The 22,295-nt window shown below is 43.8% G+C and overlaps 1 protein-coding gene across 2 annotated transcripts in view; it reads right to left on the minus strand.

The window, feature by feature from the left end:
* Nucleotides 1-22,295, minus strand: part of PRR5L (proline rich 5 like) — a 105,871-nt gene that overhangs the window by 50,698 nt on the left and 32,878 nt on the right. For both annotated transcript variants that reach the window (XM_089677341.1, XM_089677342.1), the window contains exons 2-4: nt 11,307-11,576; nt 8,111-8,191; nt 196-244 (exon numbers count right to left, since the gene is read on the minus strand). In XM_089677341.1, coding sequence (XP_089533467.1) covers nt 196-244; nt 8,111-8,191; nt 11,307-11,476 — 300 coding nt within the window. In that variant the 5' untranslated portion in view covers nt 11,477-11,576. The remainder of the gene's footprint in view (nt 1-195; nt 245-8,110; nt 8,192-11,306; nt 11,577-22,295) is intronic.

The following is a 22,295-nucleotide window of genomic DNA, read 5'->3' on the forward strand; positions in this document are numbered from 1 at the left end:
GTAAAAACAAAACCCAGATGCAGAAATCAGCGACCACAAATGAGAGCCCTGTTACTGTTAACGCCGTCTGATTCATAATCACCAAACCGTAGGCTGAGACATCGAGGCCACGGCTCGTCCTGGAAGATTACAAGGTGAAAACCCGGCAGGTCTCTACTCGAAATTTTAGTTACCCTAAGCAGTTCCATCGCTTACCTGAAAATAGTCTGTGATAAATGAGCCCAGCTCGCTCTTCAGCAACTGTCTGCAAAAAGAATTCAGAGTAAAAAAAAAAAAAAAGTGAATTATTTATTTATTTATTTCAGGTACTTATATAGCTCCGTCAATTTACGCAGCACTTTACATATATATTGTACATTCACATCCGTCCCTAACCCTCAAGGGGTGTACAATCCAAGGTCCCTAACTCACATTCATACATACACATACTAGGGACAATTTAGACAGGAGCCAATTAACCTACCAGCATGTCTTTGGAGTGTGGGAGGAAACTGGAGTACCCGGAGGAAACCCACACAGGCACAGGGAGAACATGCAAACTCCAGGCAGGAGGTGCCGTGGCTGAATACATATCTGTGAAGGTTCACATTTATCTGGACATGGTACAGCTGGAAGCTACCAGACTTGGTGTGTAATGTTGAAGGCTGGGGATGAGCGAAGCGATTTTTAAGAAATTGAGTTTGCTGCGAATTTAGATTTCCACGAAAGTACAGACAAAAAAAAAAGAAAATGAAAAAACAATTTTATGAATATTTGCAGTATTTTATTGGTTTATTTATCACTATCACAAAAATATGTTTGTTTAAATTAGCGCTACTATTTCTTTTGATTTTTGTTATTGCCTCTAGGAGAGGGTGAGGTTTAGCAGCTTGATTTTTGGATTTTAATTGTATTTTTATTTGGTGCTGTTCCCACCAGGGGCGGACTGACCATTTGGAAACTCGGGCACTTCCCGAGGGCTCGGGAGCAGTAGGGGGCCCCATGAGATGCCCCTGGTACATTTTTCATAGGCTTTTTTGAGTTTGAGGAAAGACACAGGGGCCCCATGATCCCCTATTGCCCGGGGGCCCCATGAGTTGTCAGTCCGCCCCTGGTTCCCACTTATATGTTATTTCACTATTCAGTAAATGTGGACTCAAATAGTTGAGTGGTAAGGAGTGTCTACAGAAATTAACAATATTTGAAATCATTTGTATGTTGTTAATTTATAAACATATCAGGGAATTTTCAAAATAAAAAAAAAAATCTCATACAATGTTTTGAGCAGCGTTGGTAGTTTCTGTCTGTTACTTGAAAATACAGTAAAAATCTCATCATTCAAAATAATTTAAATGCTGTTAACTGATGAAAAATATTAGGGCATTTTAATTTAAATTAATTTGCAGTTTTTTTGTTTTTTTAATGGTGTTGGTGGCCCAAACTCATTAACCCACTTCTTTGTTGCTTAAATATTTATTAAAAATCTATTTATAAACATATCAGGGAATTTTCAAAATAAAAACAATTCTCATACAATGTTTTGAGCAGTGTTGGTAGCTTCTGTCTGTTACTTGAAAATACAATAAAAATCTCATCATTCAAAATAATTTAAATGCTGTTAACTGATGAAAAATATCGGCATTTTAATTTAAATTAATTTGCAGGTTGGTGTTGGTGGCCCAAACTCATTAACCCACTTCTTTGTTGCTTAATAATTTATTAAAAATCTATTTTGTAAAAAAATAAATAAAAATCAACCCTGACCATTTTGGCAGTGAACGCAAGGAGCTATTTCTTAATTAGATTTAGTAATAAAATAAAAATGCATACAATTTTTTGAGCGGTGTTGATGGCCCATGTCATTTACCCACTTTTTTGTCTATTACTTAAAAATCCACTGCTGCCAAAAAAAAAAAAAAATCTCAACTCTGACCACATTTCACCATTATATTTTCAGCAAGGTTTGTAGTTTTCTGGCTGGGAGCGCATAGGGCTGAAGCTTTGATTTGCAGGGTGGTGAATATGCAAATTCTCCTTAAATAAATGTAAATAAATTCTCATTATTTGAAAATAATTTGTGTGCTGTTAAACTGGATCTAAACATATCTGGGCATTTAATAATAATAGTAATAAATATAAAATTGTGCCAGGACAGCTTTTGAAAATCCGTGACTGTCCCGGGCAAATCTGGACAGTTGACAACTATGTAATAATAATCAAAAATTCTCATATACATTTTATTGAGCAGTGCTGGTGGCCCATACTTATATGCCTCCTTCTCTGTCTGTTACTTGAAAATGCAATAATTATCACTTAAAAAAAAAATCTCAACTATCTTTTCAGGTGAGGTTTGTTTGCAAGGTGGTGAACATGCAGTAAATGTGAACTCAAACATGTGAATAATAAGGAGCATCATGGGTCTCCATAGGGATCTGGCCCATGCAACATATGCATTGTATTAACACATACGCATTAATGCACATTTTTTGTGGGTTGAGTCGTGTTTCGGCAGCGTATTCTTTTGAATAGACTCAACACACCTCAATACAATTGTCCTATGTATAACAATACAGTGCACAACCGCACAAAGCATTCACATGTTGCATTGTCCTGTGAGCCCAGGGCCAGTTAATAATGAACCCCTAGAGGGGGCAAGTCCTTGATGCCCTGGGCTCACTAGGCATGGACTGAACAATACTGGGCGTCATTCACCCACGAAGAGGACTGACACTGGACCTCAGCATGGAGTCTGCAGGTGGTAAGCTACACTCCATCAAAGGCTTGCTTAAAATTTTTTTACATTTTTATTTGAATTAAAATAAAAAAAAAAAAAAAAAAGTGTAGTTGGGCTGAAAGAGAAATGTTCTAAGCCATTAAAACAGCACCAACACCGACGTGTGCTGTGGTCTGAAGAAGAATTCTGTAGCTGACAAGTTTGCTCTAAGTCACACTGACGGGATCATTATGCTTGGGGCTCTTCCTTCACATTCTGTCTGGTGATGGAAATCATTCTTGGCCATGTGGCATGAAGTGATGCAACCAATTCTGAAGTTTTATAGTTTGAACAAAATGTTGCCAGATTGTATAACCTGAACCAATCTGCAGTGCAAAGGTCCATGTCTGTTTAGAGGGACACATTCTTTTTTATTGTTCTTTTGTTATTGCCACTCTTGTAGCGTCCAAAGTGGGCCTGCCGCTCTTGTAGCATCCAAAGTGGGCCCGCCGCTCTTGTAGCGTCCAAAGTGGGCCCGCCGCTCTTGTAGCGTCCAAAGTGGGCCCGCCGCTCTTGTAGCGTCCAAAGTGGGCCCGCCGCTCTTGTAGAGTCCAAAGTGGGCCCGCCGCTCTTGTAGCGTCCAAAGTGGGCCCGCCGCTCTTGTAGCGTCCAAAGTGGGCCCGCCGCTCTTGTAGCGTCCAAAGTGGGCCCGCCGCTCTTGTAGCGTCCAAAGTGGGCCCGCCGCTCTTGTAGCGTCCAAAGTGGGCCTACCACTCCGCTAACGTCCAAAGTGGACCCGCCGCTCTTGTAGCGTCCAAAGTGGACCTACAGCTCTTGTAGCGTCCAAAGTGGGCCCGCCGCTCTTGTAGCGTCCAAAGTGGGCCCGCCGCTCTTGTAGCGTCCAAAGTGGGCCCGCCGCTCTTGTAGCGTCCAAAGTGGGCCCGCCGCTCTTGTAGCGTCCAAAGTGGGCCTACCACTCCGCTAACGTCCAAAGTGGACCTACCACTCCGCTAACGTCCAAAGTGGACCTACCACTCCGCTAACGTCCAAAGTGGACCTACCACTCCGCTAACGTCCAAAGTGGACCTACCACTCTTGTAACATTTAAAGTGGACCTACCACTCTTGTAACATTTAAAGTGGACCTACCACTCTTGTAACATTTAAAGTGGACCTACCACTCTTGTAACATTTAAAGTGGACCTACCACTCTTGTAACATTTAAAGTGGACCTACCACTCTTGTAACATTTAAAGTGGACCTACCACTCTTGTAACATTTAAAATGGACCACTCCGGTAAGGTCTAAAAGTGGACCTACGACTCACATAATGTCTAAAGTGGACTTACAATGTATGATGCTCGTTATCAGGCAGTCCTTAAAACGAACCTACCATGTTTTCTCATGCAGGCTATGTAATGTGGAACACTTCCAGGTATTTATTAATTCACAGAGTTCACAGTACTCCCCCCACAATGTCTTCTTTCACCTCCCACCCACCCCCCCCCCCCCCCGAGCCATTTTTGTTCAGGTATCAAAGTTACATAATTTCAGTCCGATTGCTGGAGGAGAGGAGACTGAGGACATGCTTCCACCTGCCAGCAACAGACTGCTGCCATCATCTCTGCCTATGCAAAGTCACTTGACTGGAGCTCACTGATTGTTTTTTAAATGCACAACTTTTTATAAAAACATTAAATGGTTACTGCAGATACCAAAAAAAAAAAAAAAAAATTTTAGCCCAGAAAGAAAAGAAGAAAAAAAAAATTCCCGAGTTCATATGACCTAAAGGCTAGGCACCAGGCTTCCAAGAGCATTGTGGGTATTTCACATCTTTGGAGAATGCAGAGGGGCAATTGCAGGCATGTCAATGGGCTGGACCACATTATGTCTACGAACGGCCATACCTACTTATTTTAGGAAAAAGGTGATAGCACTTTGGTAGTTGATATTCTTGGAACTTGCAACATTTTTTTGCAGAGAGAGGGGGCCATTAAATCCTTAAACTACGAGGAATCACAAAAAGGAGTGAGAGGGCCCATGTGGCAATAAAAGACACCAGTTTGACATGCATGTATATGGTTAACCAGGGGCGGACTGACCATTTGGAAACTCGGGCATTGCCCGAGGGCCCGGGGTCAGTAGGGGACCCCATGACATGCCCCTGGTACCTTTTTCATAGGCTTTTTTGAGTTTGGGCAAGGACACAGGGGCCCCATGATCCCCTATTGCCCGGGGGCCACATGAGTTGTCAGTCCGCCCCTGTGGTTAACAAACAGACCCTGTCTGGTAGATTTGTAGTAATATGAGAGTCAGCCAGAATAACCAGAATACAGGGCCTGTAGGTGTAAAGAGCAAATCTGTGCCCCCCCCCCAATCCATAGACATTTCATTCTGTTTGATACATAGAAGATTTTTTTTTTTTTGCAGAACTCCAGGTATGGATACTTTATACATAGTTGCATTGATTCTTTGCATTTTCTGAATGAATGCAAAGCATTTTCTGATTGGACGAGGTAGGGGGAGGCGCTACAGTGATGTCACTCTCTCCACCTCATCCAATCAGAAAACGCTTTGCATTCATTCAGTAAATGAATAAAGAAGAGAATGGATGGGTGAATAAAGGTGGGGGGGGGATGGAAGGTTATTTAACAAATAAAATTTGTTATGAAGATTAGTTGATGTGTTCGTTATGTGACTGTATATGTGAAATGTATTTTAGAACAATAAAAATATAATAAAAAAAAAATGCAAAACATTCTCAGAATTGCCCCCATGCTGAGTGGCCAACCAGGGCCATCGGGTGTATTGGGGAATATAATGAAAAATATGGCCATATTCCAGCATCTGGGGGCCACAGATACTGCCTATAGCTACCTGTACAGATGAATTCCAGGACACAGGTATACGCAGCTTTGTACACAGAGGTACAGCCCTGGACACAGATTTGTGGCTCTCAGGGGCCAAAAAACAGCCATATTCTGTGTTACGTGGTCCAAAACAGCCATGTACCGACCCCTTAGGCTTCGTTTAGATGCTCAGTCAGGAGAAGGGGGGGGGGCAAAAATGCACAGATGAGCCTTGTTTTTGTCGCCCGTCAACTGCCCCCCCCCCAGCTGCAATATGCTTGCTTGCCGTGGTCATTAAGCTATATTTGCGCCAGACGTAGCAAATGGTGGGCGGCAACCCTGCAAAACGCAACACATCCAAGCAAATAGGGAAGCACCACAATCGCTCCACAACCACGTTTGATGACAAAAATGGGGAGGAATCACATCACTCCCTTACCACCTGTCAGTAGCCTCTGAAGTGTGATCCGAATGAGGATCAGACTTCAGAGGAAAGGGAGGTTTGGATGCACATTTAAAATTTACTCCTACAGAAAAAAAAATGATGCTGGGGCCGTCTCTAGAGGGGCCAAGGGTGGTTTGAAGGTAAACTTTAACCACTTGCCCTCCAGAGAATTTACCCCCCTTCCTGACCAGGCCATTTTTTGCGGTCCGGCGCTGCGTTACTTTAACTGACAATTGCACAGTCATGCAACACTGCACCCAAATGAAATGTGTGTCCTTTTTTCCCACAAATACCGCTTTCCTTTTGGTGGTATTTGATCACCTGTGTGTTTTTTATTTTTTGTGCTATAAACAAAAAAAGACCGACAATTTTGAAAAAAAAAAAATATTTTTTACTTTTTGTTACAAAACGGATCCAGTAAAAAAATGTTTTTTTAAAATCAAATTTCATCATAAATTTCGGCCAAAATGTATTCTGCGACATGTCTTTGCTAAAAAAAAAAAAACCCAATACGTGTAAATTATTTGGGTTTTTATTTGGCTAATTAATTTGATTGCATGTGCGATTTTTATTTTTTCTGCTGTAAACAAAAAAATAGCAACAAATGTTTTTTACTTTTTGCTATTAAAAATGTAAAAAAAAAATCCCAATACGTGTATATGTGGTTTATGTGAACGTTATAGCGTCTACAAATGGTGGTATAGATACTGGATTTAAAAAAAAATGTTTTAAACTAGTAATGGCGGTGATCAGTGACTTATAGTGGGACTGTGGCTGGCATTCTGACACTGGGGGGGAACTGACTTGGTGTCATTGACATCCCCAGTGACACCAATACAGTGATCAGTGCACTGACACTGTACTAATGACACTGGGACGATCAAAGGGTTAACTGTGTGCTGTTTTACTGTACTATGTAAGCACGCTGCTTTGTATTGCTCTACTATGCAGAGCAATACAAAGCAGCATGCGGGAGCTGACAGGGAAGAGGACATGTATTGTTTACATACAGACCTCTCCCCTGTCAGTGTTCCTCAGCGATCGCCGGGTGCCGGTGGGGAATCTCTGGCTGGGACCCGGTGATTGACAGCTGTAGCTGCTAATGGCGGCACAGATAGGGCAGAGCACCTGCCCCCTACCTGGAAATACAAAATCACGTATATACACACGTGATTGTGCGCAGCCCTGCCGCCCTGTAGCAGTAGTTCTACTTTAGGGTGGTAGGGAAGTGGTTAAAGCTGATCTTCACGTACAAAAACGTTCGCTTATATATGTTCCTTCATAGTCACAAAACGATATAAGTCCACTTTGTGCGCACCAAATGCATTTGCAAACCCAGATATTACTTTGGAAAAGGAGCATTGACATCATCGTGGTGCTGTACATAGCCTGTGCAGAGAGCAGAGCTGTGGGAGGGGCTCAACAAACCCCACCCACTACAGGCTGCCTGAAGAAAACTACAGGAGGGGGTGGAGACCAGACCAGTCACCCTGCACAAGGAGAGAGAGCAGAAGTGAGCGGTCTTTATTACAGAGGCAAAGTCTAACACTAGATTACTGTACAGATCTGGAAGAAATACACAAAGCACACCGAGATTCAGGGAGGAATACACATGGTGAATGTACAGTTGCAAGAAAAAGTATGTGAACCCCTTGGGATTACGTGGAGTTTTGCATGAATTGGGCATAAAATGTGCTCTGAATGTCATCTAAGTCACAACAATAGAAGAACACAGTCTGCTGAACATAATACTACACAAACATTAGATGTTGCCATGGTTTAATTGCACATAATATGTAAACATTCACTCCACGTAATCCCAAGGGGTTCACATACTTTTTCTTGCAACTGTATGTAGACAATGATCCCGGAGTTCTGCTTTAATGTCAATAATGTAACATCTGATCATCTGAGTTTCACACGGTTCTGGCTTATTCCATCCCCTGTAACTTTCCATTGAGCTCCCCCCCCTATTGCATTCTGATTTTCCGTCAGTCATGTGACCAAGGCGTGGCCCTTATGGGTCCCTGAATGAGCAGTAGCAGGGAAGTGAGAGCCACACATGTGTGAGAACAAAGCCTGACATGTGAGTGTGAAGCGGCAGCTGCTCCCCACCATGGCGTACCTGACGTTCTCGTTGAGGGTGTAGAGCTCGTTGGCTTGCAGGCCCCCTCCTTTGAACACGTTGATGACGGCGTTCTGCACACTGAGAAAGGAAACCACCAGTAATTGAGAATGTCACATCTGTCCCCCAACAGCACAGCAATACAGACAACATAGAAGGAGAAGAGTGTCAGCGCACTGTAACAGATGCAATTCATTTATAGGGAAACGGCAATAAAGAAGGAAAAGCTGCACTTTTGAAAATGCTACATGCCTGGCTGCCATGCTGATCCTCTTGCTTAACCACTTGCCTATCGGGCACTTTCACCCCCTTCCTGCCCAGGCCAATTTTCAGCTCTCACAATGACAATTGCGCGGTCATGCAACACTGAACCCATATGAAATTGTTATTTTTTTTCACACAAATAGAGCTTTCTTCTGGGGGTATTTAATCACCACTTTGGTTTTATTTTTTGCTAAACGGAAAAAAAAAAAAAAGACTAAAAATGTTGAAAAAAAGCCCCACATTTATTTTTGTTTCTATTATAACATTTTGCAAACAGGTAATTTTTCTCTTTCACTTATGTGCATTGATAAGGCTGCACTGATGGGCACTGATGAGGTGGCACTGATAGGCTGCACTGATGAGGTGGCACTGGTGGGAAATGATGAGGAGGCACTGATGATGCTGCACTATATGTAGCACTGATAGACAGCACTGATGAGGCAGCACTGATGGGTAGCACTGGTGGACATTGATGAGGCTGCACTGATTTATAATGTACAGCACTGAGCAAACCATTGGCGCTATATAATTACTGTATAATAATAATAATAATATGCGGCACTGATGGGCTCTGATAGGTGGCACTGACTGGCAGGCAGAGATTGGCAGCACTGATGGGCACAGATTGGTAGCACTGACAGGCACTGATAGGCAGTACTGACTGGCAGCTTATGGGTGGTACTGACTGGCAGCACTGACAGGCAGAGATTGGCAGCACTGACAGGCACAGATTGGCAGCACTGACAGGCACAGATTGGCAGCACTGATGGGCACTGATAGGTGGTACTGACTGGCAGTTGATGGGTGATACTGACTGGGAGCACTGATAGGCACAGATTGGCAGCACTGACGGGCACAGATTGGCACTTTTAAGGCGGCGCTGATAATCAGTGCCTTGATTATCTGTGTAGAGGTTTCCTTTCACACTTGCCAGTTATCAGCAGTACTTTCTTCAGGCTGGGACAGCGTGAGGAAAATACTGCCGAAAAAAACCAGCAAGTGTGTTTACACAGTGATCAGCTGTAATCGGACCCAGCTGATCACATGGTAAAAGGCCGCTGTGATTGGCCCTTTACCATGTCATGTGATCTGCTGTGTTCAAAGGACACACAGAGAGCGCCAGGTGTGCGCCACTGGGGGCGCGGTTCTGGGAGGACATAATGATGCCCTCCAAGAACTGAACGACCATGCTGTAGACTTCATTCGGCTATAGCGCGGTCAAGTGGTTAAAGTGGAACTAAACCCCAGACCCTGCATTCACTATATCCGGTCTCCCCAGACCCTGCATTCACTATATCTGGTCTCCCCGGACCCTGCATTCACTATATCTGATCTCCCCGGACCCTGCATTCACTATATCCGGTCTCCCCGGACCCCGCATTCACTATATCTGGTCTCCCCGGACCCTGCATTCTCTATATCTGGTCTCCCCGGACCCTGCATTCACTATATTTGGTCTCCCCGGACCCCGCATTCACTATATCTGGTCTCCCTGGACCCTGTATTTTCTATATCTGGTCTCTCCGGACCCTGCATTCACTATATTTGGTCTCCCCGGACCCTGCACTCACTATATCTGGTCTCACAGAGTCCTGCATTCACTATATCTGGTCTCCCACAGTACACAGAACACGGAATTGCAATTATTTTAGTAAATATAAGCTGGTAAATACCTTTGCTCATCAGCAGTATATAGAAGTCTTGTGACTTCTATCAGTGTTCAGCCAAGAAGTGGTTAAAGCTTGTAGGAGTTTTCTTTCTGCTCTAGGAGGATGCAAAACCCCTGACCTCTGTCTGGACAATGCTGATTGGCCCTGTGCTGATCACATGCACTCTTCCAAGAAGAAAAAAAAACTCTCTAGCAATACAAACCGAACCAAACCGAGCATGTGCAAAATGCCTATGTTTCTGTCTGGCTTATCAGGAGATAAGTGGTGGTCACTTGAACAAGGGGAGGATCAGAGCAATCAGGATCAAACAGCCTTTTTGCACAATGCGGAGGATTAACCCCTTAGGTTCCACAGTGAGTATAACAAGCATGCTTTACTACATATACAGACTGATTGTACTGTAGTGGGTTTAGCAACACTTTAAATGCCATTCAGGTAGGATTTACATGGACTAACACATTGATAGGAATATGTTCCGCTAAGATGATCATGTAGTGGTTTCAGCAAATTTTTTTTCCTGTAAAATTCTTGATTTTTGCTGTTTCCAAAATTCAATCAAAGAGTATATTTTTTTTAATGTTACTTACTTTTTTTTTTTTTTTTTTTAAATTGACTTGTGTATGTTAAAGGTTTTTCCAATACTAACAGACACTATAATTTAAAAAGGTGTGCAGCTAAATGTTCACCAAGGTCACATGATCAACAGGGACCAATCACATTCAATTAATCGTCATTCTAATCCCTCATGCACACGGGACATCTAATAACGCTGGTAACGTTAGCTGTGTAAAGTCGAGTTTTTCAGCTGTTTTTAGCGTTTTTTGCATTAGCGTTTAGCGACGTTTTCCCACCTACCAGTACCGCCCATTTCAGAGAAGTCAGAACCAAGTATCATTTTTGGTGCCAAGTGATTTGTATGGATTTTAATAAAAAAACAAAAAAACAGTAAAATAATATTTACATTAATAACAAAATTATAGGCCCTCCCAGCAACAATAGATCCCCCAGCAACACTACAGTAGACCCCTACAACAAAATATCACACCAGCTTCAATAGTACCTCTAGCAGCCAGCAACAATAGATCCCCCCAGCAACCTAAGACCCCTCAGCAACAATAGATCCCCCAGCAACTAGCATCAATAGACTCTCCAGCACACCCCAGCACCACTCGCCATTATATACATTCAGTGCTGGAGGTGCCGGAACTGCGATGGCCCACGTTCCCGCTGAAAAGAAGCCCTGCATGTCTGAAATACTGTACCTGTTCCACAGGACGCTGGAGTTGAGCTGCAGGACCTGGCGGCCGGCGTAGAACCGCGGTAGGTCGCTGAGAGCCGGGGAGCTCATGAACCGCGGCCTCGGGCGCCGGAACGAGCCCATCTTGTTGAGCTGCACCGCAAAGTACGGCAGAAGCGTCTGACTCCCGGTCATGCGGGCAACAGTAAACAAAAAAAAAAAAACCACAGAAGTAGTTGGTTCTGCCGAGGGTGGCGGGATAAGGCAGCAGGGGTAAGGACAAAGCCAAAAAAATCTGTGGAGAAAACAATTTTTTTTAGAATATATACAGCATAATTGCCCACATTGGAATAATTTTCAAAAATGTCAGTAATATATGATGGTAAATCGAACAATTAGAGACCACTTATTTCTTTATCATGTGATGGAAATGTGTGTGAAATAAATCTGTTTTCTGGGGAGAAGGGTATATTGAGGTTTAAAGCAAATCTAAAGCCAACAACAAAATTGAATACATATTTAAAATTACTAGTTTTGATGTGATGGCTGCATTAGTTTTCTTTTTTTCAGGATTTTTTTCCTTTATTTTCACCTGTTTATCCTGACAGCAACACATTTCCAGTCCTTGCCCTGTGTAAGCTCTAATACACGGGTCCGTGCCCCCATGTGACAACACTATTCTCATTTTTGTACCTTGGCATGTGTTGCCAGTGAATACTTTTAAAGAAGAACTCTTGGATAGGCAAAAAAAACACCCATAAGTACACCCCCTACAAAAAACAATAACCAGTTATTACGTTTTTGAAAAAAACTTACAGTTTAGGAGAAAAGTCGAATTTAATTTTCCTGACCTAATCTGTAATTCAAAAGATAACAGCAACTGCTGTGCCAAGAGGGAGGTATAACAGCCGGGATGACATCATATCCTCTCCTCTCTCTCTACAGTAAAAGGAAACTACAGTTCCCATCAATCACAGGGAATTGTAGTGATAGTGGGTGGGTACACTAGGCCTGTATATGTTGAATGTGCCTGAGAGTCTCGGTCCCCCCACCACTGCAAGTGGGGCTGAATGACATCACTGCTTCCCGGAGAAAGAACTACAGAAGGGATGTGCCAAGACCAGTGGCTGGGGGAATAAAAGGCATAGCAGCCGCCGGTCTTACAAACAGGAACTGCTGTGCCAAGAAGGAGGTGTAACAGCCGGGATGACATCATATCCTCTCCTCTCTCTCTCTACAGTAAAAGGAAACTACAGTTCCCATCAACCGCAGGGAATTGTAGTGATAGTGGGTGGGTACACTAAGCCTGTACATGTTGAATGTGCCTGAGATTCTCGGTCCCCCCACCACTGCAAGTGAGGCTGAATGACATCACTGCTTCCCGGAGAAAGAACTACAGAAGGGATGTGCCAAGACCAGTGGCTGGGGGAATAGAAGCATAGCAGCCACCGGTCTTACAAACAGGAACTGCTGTGCCAAGAAGGAAGTGTAACAGCTGGGATGACATCATATCCTCTCCTCTCTCTCTACAGTAAAAGGAAACTACAGTTCCCATCAACTGCAGGGAATTGTAGTGATAGTGGGTTGGTACACTAAGCCTGTACATGTTGAATGTGTCTGAGAGTCTCTGTCCATCCCCCACTCACTGCAAATGGGGCTGAATGACATCACTGCTTCCTGAAGCAAGAACTACAGAAGGGACGTGCCAAGACCAGTGACTGGGGGAATAGGAGGCATAGCAGCCACCAGTCTTACAAACAGGAAACCAAAGAGAATTCATTGATTTGAAAATGAATAGGCTATTTCAGAGCAACTGCTGAGTGAACCAGAAGACTGATGACATATTCAGTGAAGGTAGGAAATAAGCAACTAGGACATGTAAAGAAGTTTTGGCCCAGAATTCTGCTTTAAACGTGGGCACAACTACATTTTTTTTTTTCGCCCCATACTTGGAAGGCCTTCAAAACATTCTCTAACCAAGCACTATAATTACATAAAAAATTTAACATGTTAATATTTCAAAAGCTGGGCAGTGGGTTCTGAATGCGGTGTGGGAAACTTGCACAGAATATGGGTTTCCAGCACAGCATTCTAGTGTGAATGGGCCCTCAATGTATTTTATGTCTCTTTTGTATATATTGTATGCATTTATGAAATTGAGGCATGAGGAAGTTCAGGTATAGAGAGCACACTATTATTTAATGAGATAATAAAATAAGAATGAATAAAACATTACAGTATTCAATACTTCCCCATACCCACAATGTTATCAGTTTATTGGCAAACAACAGAGTTCAGTTACGCATGTTCATACCACAAGTATTGTAATCATTTTACAGAGCAATCTCTCCATGGAGGAACTAGTCAGAGGTGTGCACACAGAATAACTTCTTGTTTTCTGTGAAAGTAGTTTTAAAAGGGAAACTGGAATGGATGGGGAGTCCTTTTTATTTGAAAAAATATGAATACACACCACACACACTATATTGCCAAAAGTATTGGGATTGGGCCCCCCTCCAAATCATTGGATTCAGGTGTTCCAATCACCTCCATGGACACAGGTGTATAAAATCATCACCTAGGCATGCAGACTGCTTCTACAAACATTGGTGAAAGAATGGGTCTCTCTCAGGAGCTCAGTGACTCCAAGCGTGGTCCCATGATAGGTTGCCACCTGTGCAATAAGTCCATCCGTGACATTTCCTGGCTACTAAATATTTCACGCTCAACTGGGATTATAACAAAGTGGAAGCAACTGGGAACAACAGCAACTCGAGTGGTAGGCCACGTAAAATGACAGAGCGGGGGTCAGTGCATGCTTTGTGCGCAGAAGTCACGAACTGTCTGCAGAGTCAATAGTTAAAAGACCTCTAAACTTGGTGTGGCCTTCAGATTAGCACAACAACAGTGCGTAGAGAGCTTCATAGAATGGGTTTCCATGGCCGAGCAGCTGCATCCAAGCCTGATATCACCAGGTGCAATGCACAACGTCAGAAGAAGCAGTGGTGTAAAGAGCGCCACCACTGGACTCTAGAGCAGTAGAGACGTGTTCCCTGGAGTGACCAATCATGCTTCTCTGGAAATCCGATGGACGTGTCTGGGTTTGGTTGTTGCCAGGAGAACTGTACTTGCCTGACTGCATTGTGCCAAGTGTAAAGTTTGGTGGAGGGGGGATTATGGTGTGAGGTTTTTTTTCAAGGGTTGGGCTTGACCCCTAGTTCCAGTGAAGTGAACTCTTAAGGTGTCAGCATACCAAGACATTTTGGACAATATAATGCTCCCAACTTTGTGAGAACAGTTTGGGGATGGCCCCTTCCTGTTCCAACATGACTGCGCACCAGAGCACAAAGCAAGATCCATAAAGACACGGATGAGCCAGTTTGGGGTGGAGGAACTTGACTGGCCTGCACAGAGTCCTGACCTCAACCCCATAGAACACCTTTGGGATGAATTAGAGCAGAGACTGTGAGCCAGGCCTCCTACCCCGACATCAGTTCCTGACCTCACAAATGTGCTTCTGGAAGAATGGTCAAACCTTCCCATAGACACCCTCCTAAACCTTGTGGACGGCCTTCCCAGAAGAATTTAAGCTGTTGTAGCTGCAAAGGGCGGGGCCAACTCAATATTGAACCCTACGGACTAAGACTGGGATGCCATTACAGTTCACGTGTGTGCAAAGGCAGGTGGCCCAATACTTTTGGCAATATAGCATATACACATTACATATTCAGATTCCATCTAAACTTGTTCAAATACATATTTGTTTTTCTCATGAATCCATATTCTGTACCTCATAATGACAAAGTGAAGGCAGAATTTTAGAAATGCCTGTGAATTTATTAAAAAGAAAAAACTGAAATATCACATTGGCATAAGTATTCAGACCCTTCTCAACACCACTTGAAATTTAGCTCAGGTGGCTCCCATTTCTCTAGATCGTTGGTGAGATGTTTCTACACTTTGATTGGAGTCCATCTGTGGTAAATTGAACTGATTGGATAGGATTTGGAAAGGTGCACGCCTCTGTATAAAAGGCCTCACAGCTGACAGTACATACTATATCAGAGCAAAAGCCATGAGGTCAAAAGGAACTGCCTGCAGAACTCAGAGACAGGATTATTGCAAGACAGATCTGGGGAAAGCAACAAAAATAATTTTGCTGCACTGAAGGATCCAAAGAGCACAGTGGCTTCCATAATTCTTAAATGGGAGAAATTTGGTACAGCCAGGACTTTTCCAAGAGCTAGTCGCCCAGCCAAACTGAGCAATTGAGGAGAAGGGTCTTAGTAGGAGAGGTGACCAAGAACCCAGTGGTCAATCTGACCATGTTCCAGAGATCCAGTGTGGAGATGGGCAAAGTTCCAGAAGGACAACCATCACTGCAGCCCTCCACTGCTCTGGACTTTATGGCAGAGTGGCTAGACCGAAGCCTCTTTTCAGTGCAAAACACATGAAAACCTGCTTGGTGTTTGCAAAAAAGCACCTGAAGGAATCTCATAATGTGAGGAACAAGATTATCTGGTCTGATGAAACCAAGATTGAACTGTTTGGCCTCAATTCTAAATGTTATGTCTGGAGGAAACCAGGCACTGCTCATCAACTGCCCAATACATCCCAACAGTGAAGCATGGTGGTGGTAGCATCATGCTGTGGGGGTGTTTTTCAGCAACAGGAATTGGAAGACTGGTCAGGGTTGAGGGAAAGCTGAATGGAGCAAAGGACAGAGCTATCCTAAATGAAAACCTGTTCCAACATGACAACCATCCTAAGAACACAGCCAAGACAACACAGAAGTAACTTAGGGAAAATTCTGTGAATGTCCTAGAGTGGTACAGCCAGAGCCCTGACTTGAACCCTATTGAACATCTGTGGAAAGAGAGATTGAGTGTTGCCAGGTAAAAAGTTTTGGCTTTAGATACACTTACATCTGAACTCCAGGAATTCAGACAGTCTGTAAAATATGCTGGCATACTATGAGTTATGCCCAAAGAGGGGTATTCCACCTTGTGGACTTATTTATTTAATTTACACCTGCCAGTTTTAAAGTTGCTCTGGGAGCACAGCTATAGCTAAAATCCCAGAGCACTGCTAGGACCGGCTCTTCTCAGACACAGCAGCTCTACCAGCCCTTCCCCTCTGCTGCCCATTCAGATGAGCCTTTGTATTTTGTGAATGAGGTCACATAAATGTGATTGGGGAAGAGGAGAAAAGGGCCAGGCACAGTGCCTGCATGGCCTCTGCAGCTGCTGGAGCTGAGACTAGAAGTTACAAAATCAGAAGTATAGCGATAGCTATGCTCCTGGCACTGAGTAAAAGTGTGAAATTGTGAATTAAAGAGAAATGTCCATGAGGTGGCATGCACCTTGTTGGACTTAACCCATAGTAATCTAGAACATTTTCCAAAAAATGTTTAAATTCCTGCAGTTCAGCTTTAAGGAAGTTGATAATCATCTCATGGTTTTAGCCTAACATGTTTAGTTTATGGAGCATGGCAGGGGAAAACCACTGCAGATACTTTGGTGCTGTTTTATTAGAATGAAAACGTGCCTGATCCCTGTTTCGTATAGAGTTATGGGCAGTAGGCACTGTGGATATCCCATAGACATTGGGGTTGCACTGGGAGATTGTCATCTAGGGTCTTTGCCAAAGTAGTGTTGGTGGGGTAATCTAACATAATCCTCAGCATTAAGAGGCAGTTCTCTAACATACAGGGTGTAAGAGGGGCTTCACGGTTTGCTGGTCTTGGCCAGCCTTGCTAGAACACTGTCCCTCCTGCTGAGGCTGAACACTCCGCCATCTTGTGCCCTACTTCTTTGCCATAGGCCTCCACATGACATTCCCAGACCTTTGTATCCCCAAGGAAGCAATGTCCACACAAAGTATTTTTGCTGTACTTTACTGGTGGTATTCAGGAAAAGGCATTAGTCAATCACATTACGTGGTTAGTCCACAGCAGCTACAAGTAAAAGCAGATGCAGCACCTCAATAGCCTTCTCCCTTACAGTCTCTCCTCTGCCCAGGGCCATTATTACTCACAGGACTGTGTTCTCTGTAGTCACTTCCTTATTGGGTACATCTCTCCTTTCAGGGAAACGGCCTCACACAGGGATCTCCATCCTTGCCTAAAAACCCTTCTGCAATCCTCCCTAGCCCCCACCTCCATAGGGGGAAAGAAAGACTACAGTCAGCTCCTCTTGTGTATCTTGACTAAAGATCAGCAGGCAAATGACATGTTTTGGGAGCTGGAGGCTCACAACTCCCCCATCATCAGGGCTTGTGGTGGTGGTGATAGGACACATACTGAACAATCAGAATAGGGCATCAAGAATTAAAATGATAATAGTGCAGGCACCGGACTGGCCCCAATATAATTCTGGTCAGTCTGAGGCCTGAACTGTCTTGCTTTGAAGGCCAAAGAAAGGGGGACTGGGAACTAGGAGCCAACTACACCCAACTAAACCTTTAATGGTAGGAACAAAGTTACAGTGACTTGTAATTAGTAAACAGAGTCCACCTGTGTGTAATGTAATCTCAGTATAAATACAGCTCTTCTGTGAAGCCCTCAGAGGTTTGTTAGAGAACATTAGTGAACAAACAGCATCATGAAGGCCAAGGAACACACCAGACAGGTCAGGGATGAAGTTGTGGAGAAGTTTAAAGCAGGGTTAGGTTCTAAAAAAAAATATCCCAAGCTTTGAACATCTCACAGAGCACTGTTCAATCCATCATCCGAAAATGGAAAGAGTATGGCACAACTGCAAATCAAGGAAGACATGGCTTTCCACATAAAATGACTGGCAAAGAGAGTATTAGTCAGAGAAGCAGCCAAGAGGCCCATGGTAACTCTGGAGGAGCTGCAGAGATCCACAGCTCAGGTTGGAGAATCTGTCCACAGGACAACTATTAGTCGTGCACTCCACAAATCTGGCCTTTATGGAAGAGTGGCAAGAACAAAGCCATTTTTGAAAGAAATCCATAAGAAGTCCTGTTTTCAGTATGCGAGAAGCCATGTGGGGGACACAGCATACATGTGGAAGAAGCGGCTCTGGTCAGATGAGAACAAAATCAAACTTTTTGTCCTAAAAGCAAAATGCTGTGTGTGGTGGAAAACTAACACTGCACATCACCCTGAACACACCATCCCCACCGTGAAACATGGTGGTGACAGCATCATGTTGTGGGGATACTTTTCTTCACCGAGGTCAGGGAAGCTGGTCAAAGTTGATGGGAAGATGGATGGAGCCAAATACAGGGCATTCTTAGAAAAGAACCTGTTAGGGTCTGCAAAAGACTTGAGAATGGGGCTGAGGTTCACCTTCCAGCAGGACAACAACCCGAAACATACAGCCAGAGCTACAATGGAATGGTTTAGATCAAAGCATATTTATGTGTTAGAATGGCTCAAAGTCCAGACCTAAATCCCATTGAGAATCTATGGCAAGACTTGAAAATTGCTAATCACAGATGCTCTCCATCCAATCTAACAGAGCTTGAGCTATTTTGCAAAGAAGAATGAGCAGAAACTTCACTCTCTAGATATGCAAAGCTTGTAGAGACCAAAGGTCTGAATACAAATGCATGCCACACTTTTCAGATATTTGTAAAAAATGTGAAAAATTTCAAGGGGTATGAATACTTTTCCAAGGCACTGTATGTGGGCTAACAAAAAGTTTGTTATGATGCTGCAATAATTGGTGGTCATGGTGAAAAGGGAGTTCCAATGAACAAGATTATTCCTACACACCTTCCAGGATCAACTTCCTTTTCAGCTCTTGGTATTCAGTCACAATACATGCCAGAGGGGTAAAGGAAGTTGGTGATCCCAGGTAGAGTAGCTCCATACGTCCAACTCTAATTATTGCCTGAAGGGTGAAACATCGCCACTAAGGGCCACCAACCCACCATATCGTATGAGTACTGGCCCAGGGGGGCAAATACCCCCTAGCCAAGTCTTCTCTTGGGCCAAAGGTTGTGTGTCTACTGGATTGGTCATAGGTCTATTGGGCCTGCAAAACCGCTCTTGAAATATCTGCAGTACATTGAAAACAAGACTCCCTAAAATTTGAGAATATCGGATTTTGCTTTGCTTTATATACTGTGGTGTTGATTTACTAAAGGCAAATAGCCTGTCCACTTTGCAAAGCGCAGTTGCACTCCTCCAAGAACAGTTGCTCCAGAGCTTAGTAAATGAGGTAAATATTCCCGTTGCACAGAATACCCAATCATGTGCAAGGAAAAAAAAAAAAACAAAACAAAAAACACAAAAAAAGTGTTTTTGTTGCACATGATTGCATGATGGCAGTCAACAGAGCTTCTGCTCATTTACCAAGTTCTGGAGCAACTGCACTTGCAAAGTGCTCAGTCTATTTGCCTTTAGTAAATTAATCCCTGTATGTGCATCTTTACTTGCCCGCCAAAACGGAATCACCAAAGATAACAGCTTTTTAGATGTAGTGAGAGATATGCGTGCCAAGACTATCTGTGGAGTTTGTGAAACTTTTTTTTTTATCAAGATGAAACTGAAGCTGATCACAAACTGCTCCCTCCCCATATTGTAACAAGCAGCATTTCTCCTCTGTGCTGCTAGATAAGATATACCTTCAAAAGGCACCAGAATAGCAATAAAATTGTATAGACAGTCATCACTACACATTGGAAAGAATTTGGAGTCATTGATTAGCTTTTATATATGTCAATTATTAACTAGTACAGACCTGTAATATGGAGGCTTGCTTCAGTTTATAACAATGGAAAAGAATTTAAGAGGTAGGAGGTAAGCAAAGAGATAGTCGCATGGAAGGGACGGTCATTGCAGTACAGGCTGTACAAGATTTGCAGCGTGTTGTGTAATGTACTGTATACTTTCTGATAGGCAAAAGCTACGCTCCAACTGAATTACAATTTTGTATTGAAATGACCTAGAGCACAGAGTATAGTTTGCTTTGTTTTAGCCAGGTTTTGTTTATGTTCCAATGCTCTAGAACAGGGGGGCTCAAAACATTTAATAAAGGGACCAGTTTCTTGTCCTTCAGACTTTAGGGGGGCCGGGCTTTGGCCCTTAGGAGTAGAAAATGTCCCAGCCTCACTGAGAGTAGACCGTGCCTTATGTTTAGTGGTCAGTGGTAGAAAGAATATTGCCCCACCCTCGGTATCACTGGCAGGACCAGTGCCCCACCATGGGTATCACTGGGAGGACCAGTGCCCCACCATGGGTATCACTGGGAGGACCAGTGCCCCACCATGGGTATCACTGGGAGGACCAGTGCCCCACCATGGGTATCACTGGGAGGACCAGTGCCCCACCATGGGTATCACTGGGAGGACCAGTGCCCCACCATGGGTATCACTGGGAGGACCAGTGCCCCACCATGGGTATCACTGGGAGGACCAGTGCCCCACCATGGGTATCACTGGGAGGACCAGTGCCCCACCATGGGTATCACTGGGAGGACCAGTGCCCCACCATGGGTATCACTGGGAGGACCAGTGCCCCACCATGGGTATCACTGGGAGGACCAGTGCCCCACCATCGGTTTCACTGGGAGGACCAGTGCCCCACCATCGGTTTCACTGGGAGGACTAGTGCCCCACCATCGGTTTCACTGGGAGGACTAGTGCCCCACCATCGGTTTCACTGGGAGGACTAGTGCCCCCTCATTGGTATCACTGGGAGGAATAGTGCCCCACCATCCGTATCACTGGGAGGAATAGTGCCCCACCATCAGTATCACTGGGAGGACTAGTGCCCCACCATAAGTATCACTGGGAGGACCAGTGCCCCACCATCGGCATCACTGGGAGGACTAGTGCCCCCTCATTGGTATCACTGGGAGGAATAGTGCCCCACCATCAGTATCACTGGGAGGAATAGTGCCCCACCATCAGTATCACTGGGAGGACCAGTGCCCCACCATCGGTATCACAGGGAGGACCAGTGCCCCACCATCGGTATCACTGGGAGGAATGGTGCCCAATGGTTGGTATCAATGGTAAGAATAGTGATCCATCATGTCAGTGGGATCAAGAGTGTCCCATCAGTGTCTGTGAGAGGGATAGTGCTCCATCATTGGTGTCAGTGGGAGGAATAGTGCCCCATCAGTAGTGTCAGTAGGAGGAATAGTATTCCATCATTGGTGTCAATGTGAGGAATTCCGCCTCATTGTTGGTGTTAATGGGAGGAATAATGACCCACTGCTGTTGTCAGTGAAAGAAATGGTGTCTAATTTTTGGTGTCAGTTGGAGGAATAGTGCCTTGTATCAGTAGGAGAAATAGTTTTCCAAGGGTCTGTTCCTGCGGCACTGGCCCAGCATCACTGCAGAGGAGAATTTTCAGGTTTCCCAGAGTTTGGCTTCAAGCAGCACCCACAAACAGCCCACACCCAATTCATACTCCTGTTTCCCAGCCCAAAGCTTTTTTTCCTCAAATCACTATTACACAGTTTACAGAAAAAGGACCAAAAAAAGGGCAATCTGAATGTAACAATTGGTCCGCCTGCTTTACCAATTTAAAATGGATAATGTAGTTTAACGGACCCCTAATGTCACACAGGGGACTTTTGGTTAAGATAAAAAAGGGGGTAAAAAAAAAAAAATAAATTTTTTTATATATATATATATATATATATATATATATATAAACATATATATATATATAAACATATATATATAAAGACCATATATAAGGTGCAGCGCTATAATAACATATAAAACACAAAAGTGCCAATATCAAATCACACTGCGGTGAAGTTAGATGAGATGAATAATAGTCTTAAAATAAATCAGAAGTGGGGATCCAAACGATCCTAATAGGTGCGTGGGATAAGATTCTGTGCAGCACACGGTGACTCAGAGGTAAGAATTACGCACTCACCAGAAGTGCGTCAAAAAAACGCATGTGGGTTTTATCCTGTAATATCAGAAAACGATCATCCGTTGCCAAGATAGAGATAGAATCCTACACCTTCCAGATCGTCCCTTAGGTATGTGCTTCAAATTTCATAAGCGCATCTCAGGC

Source organism: Staurois parvus, unplaced genomic scaffold, assembly GCF_062004578.1.
Source record: "Staurois parvus isolate SC_StPar_1 unplaced genomic scaffold, SC_StPar_1.0 ptg000184l, whole genome shotgun sequence".
Lineage (NCBI taxonomy): Eukaryota > Metazoa > Chordata > Amphibia > Anura > Ranidae > Staurois > Staurois parvus.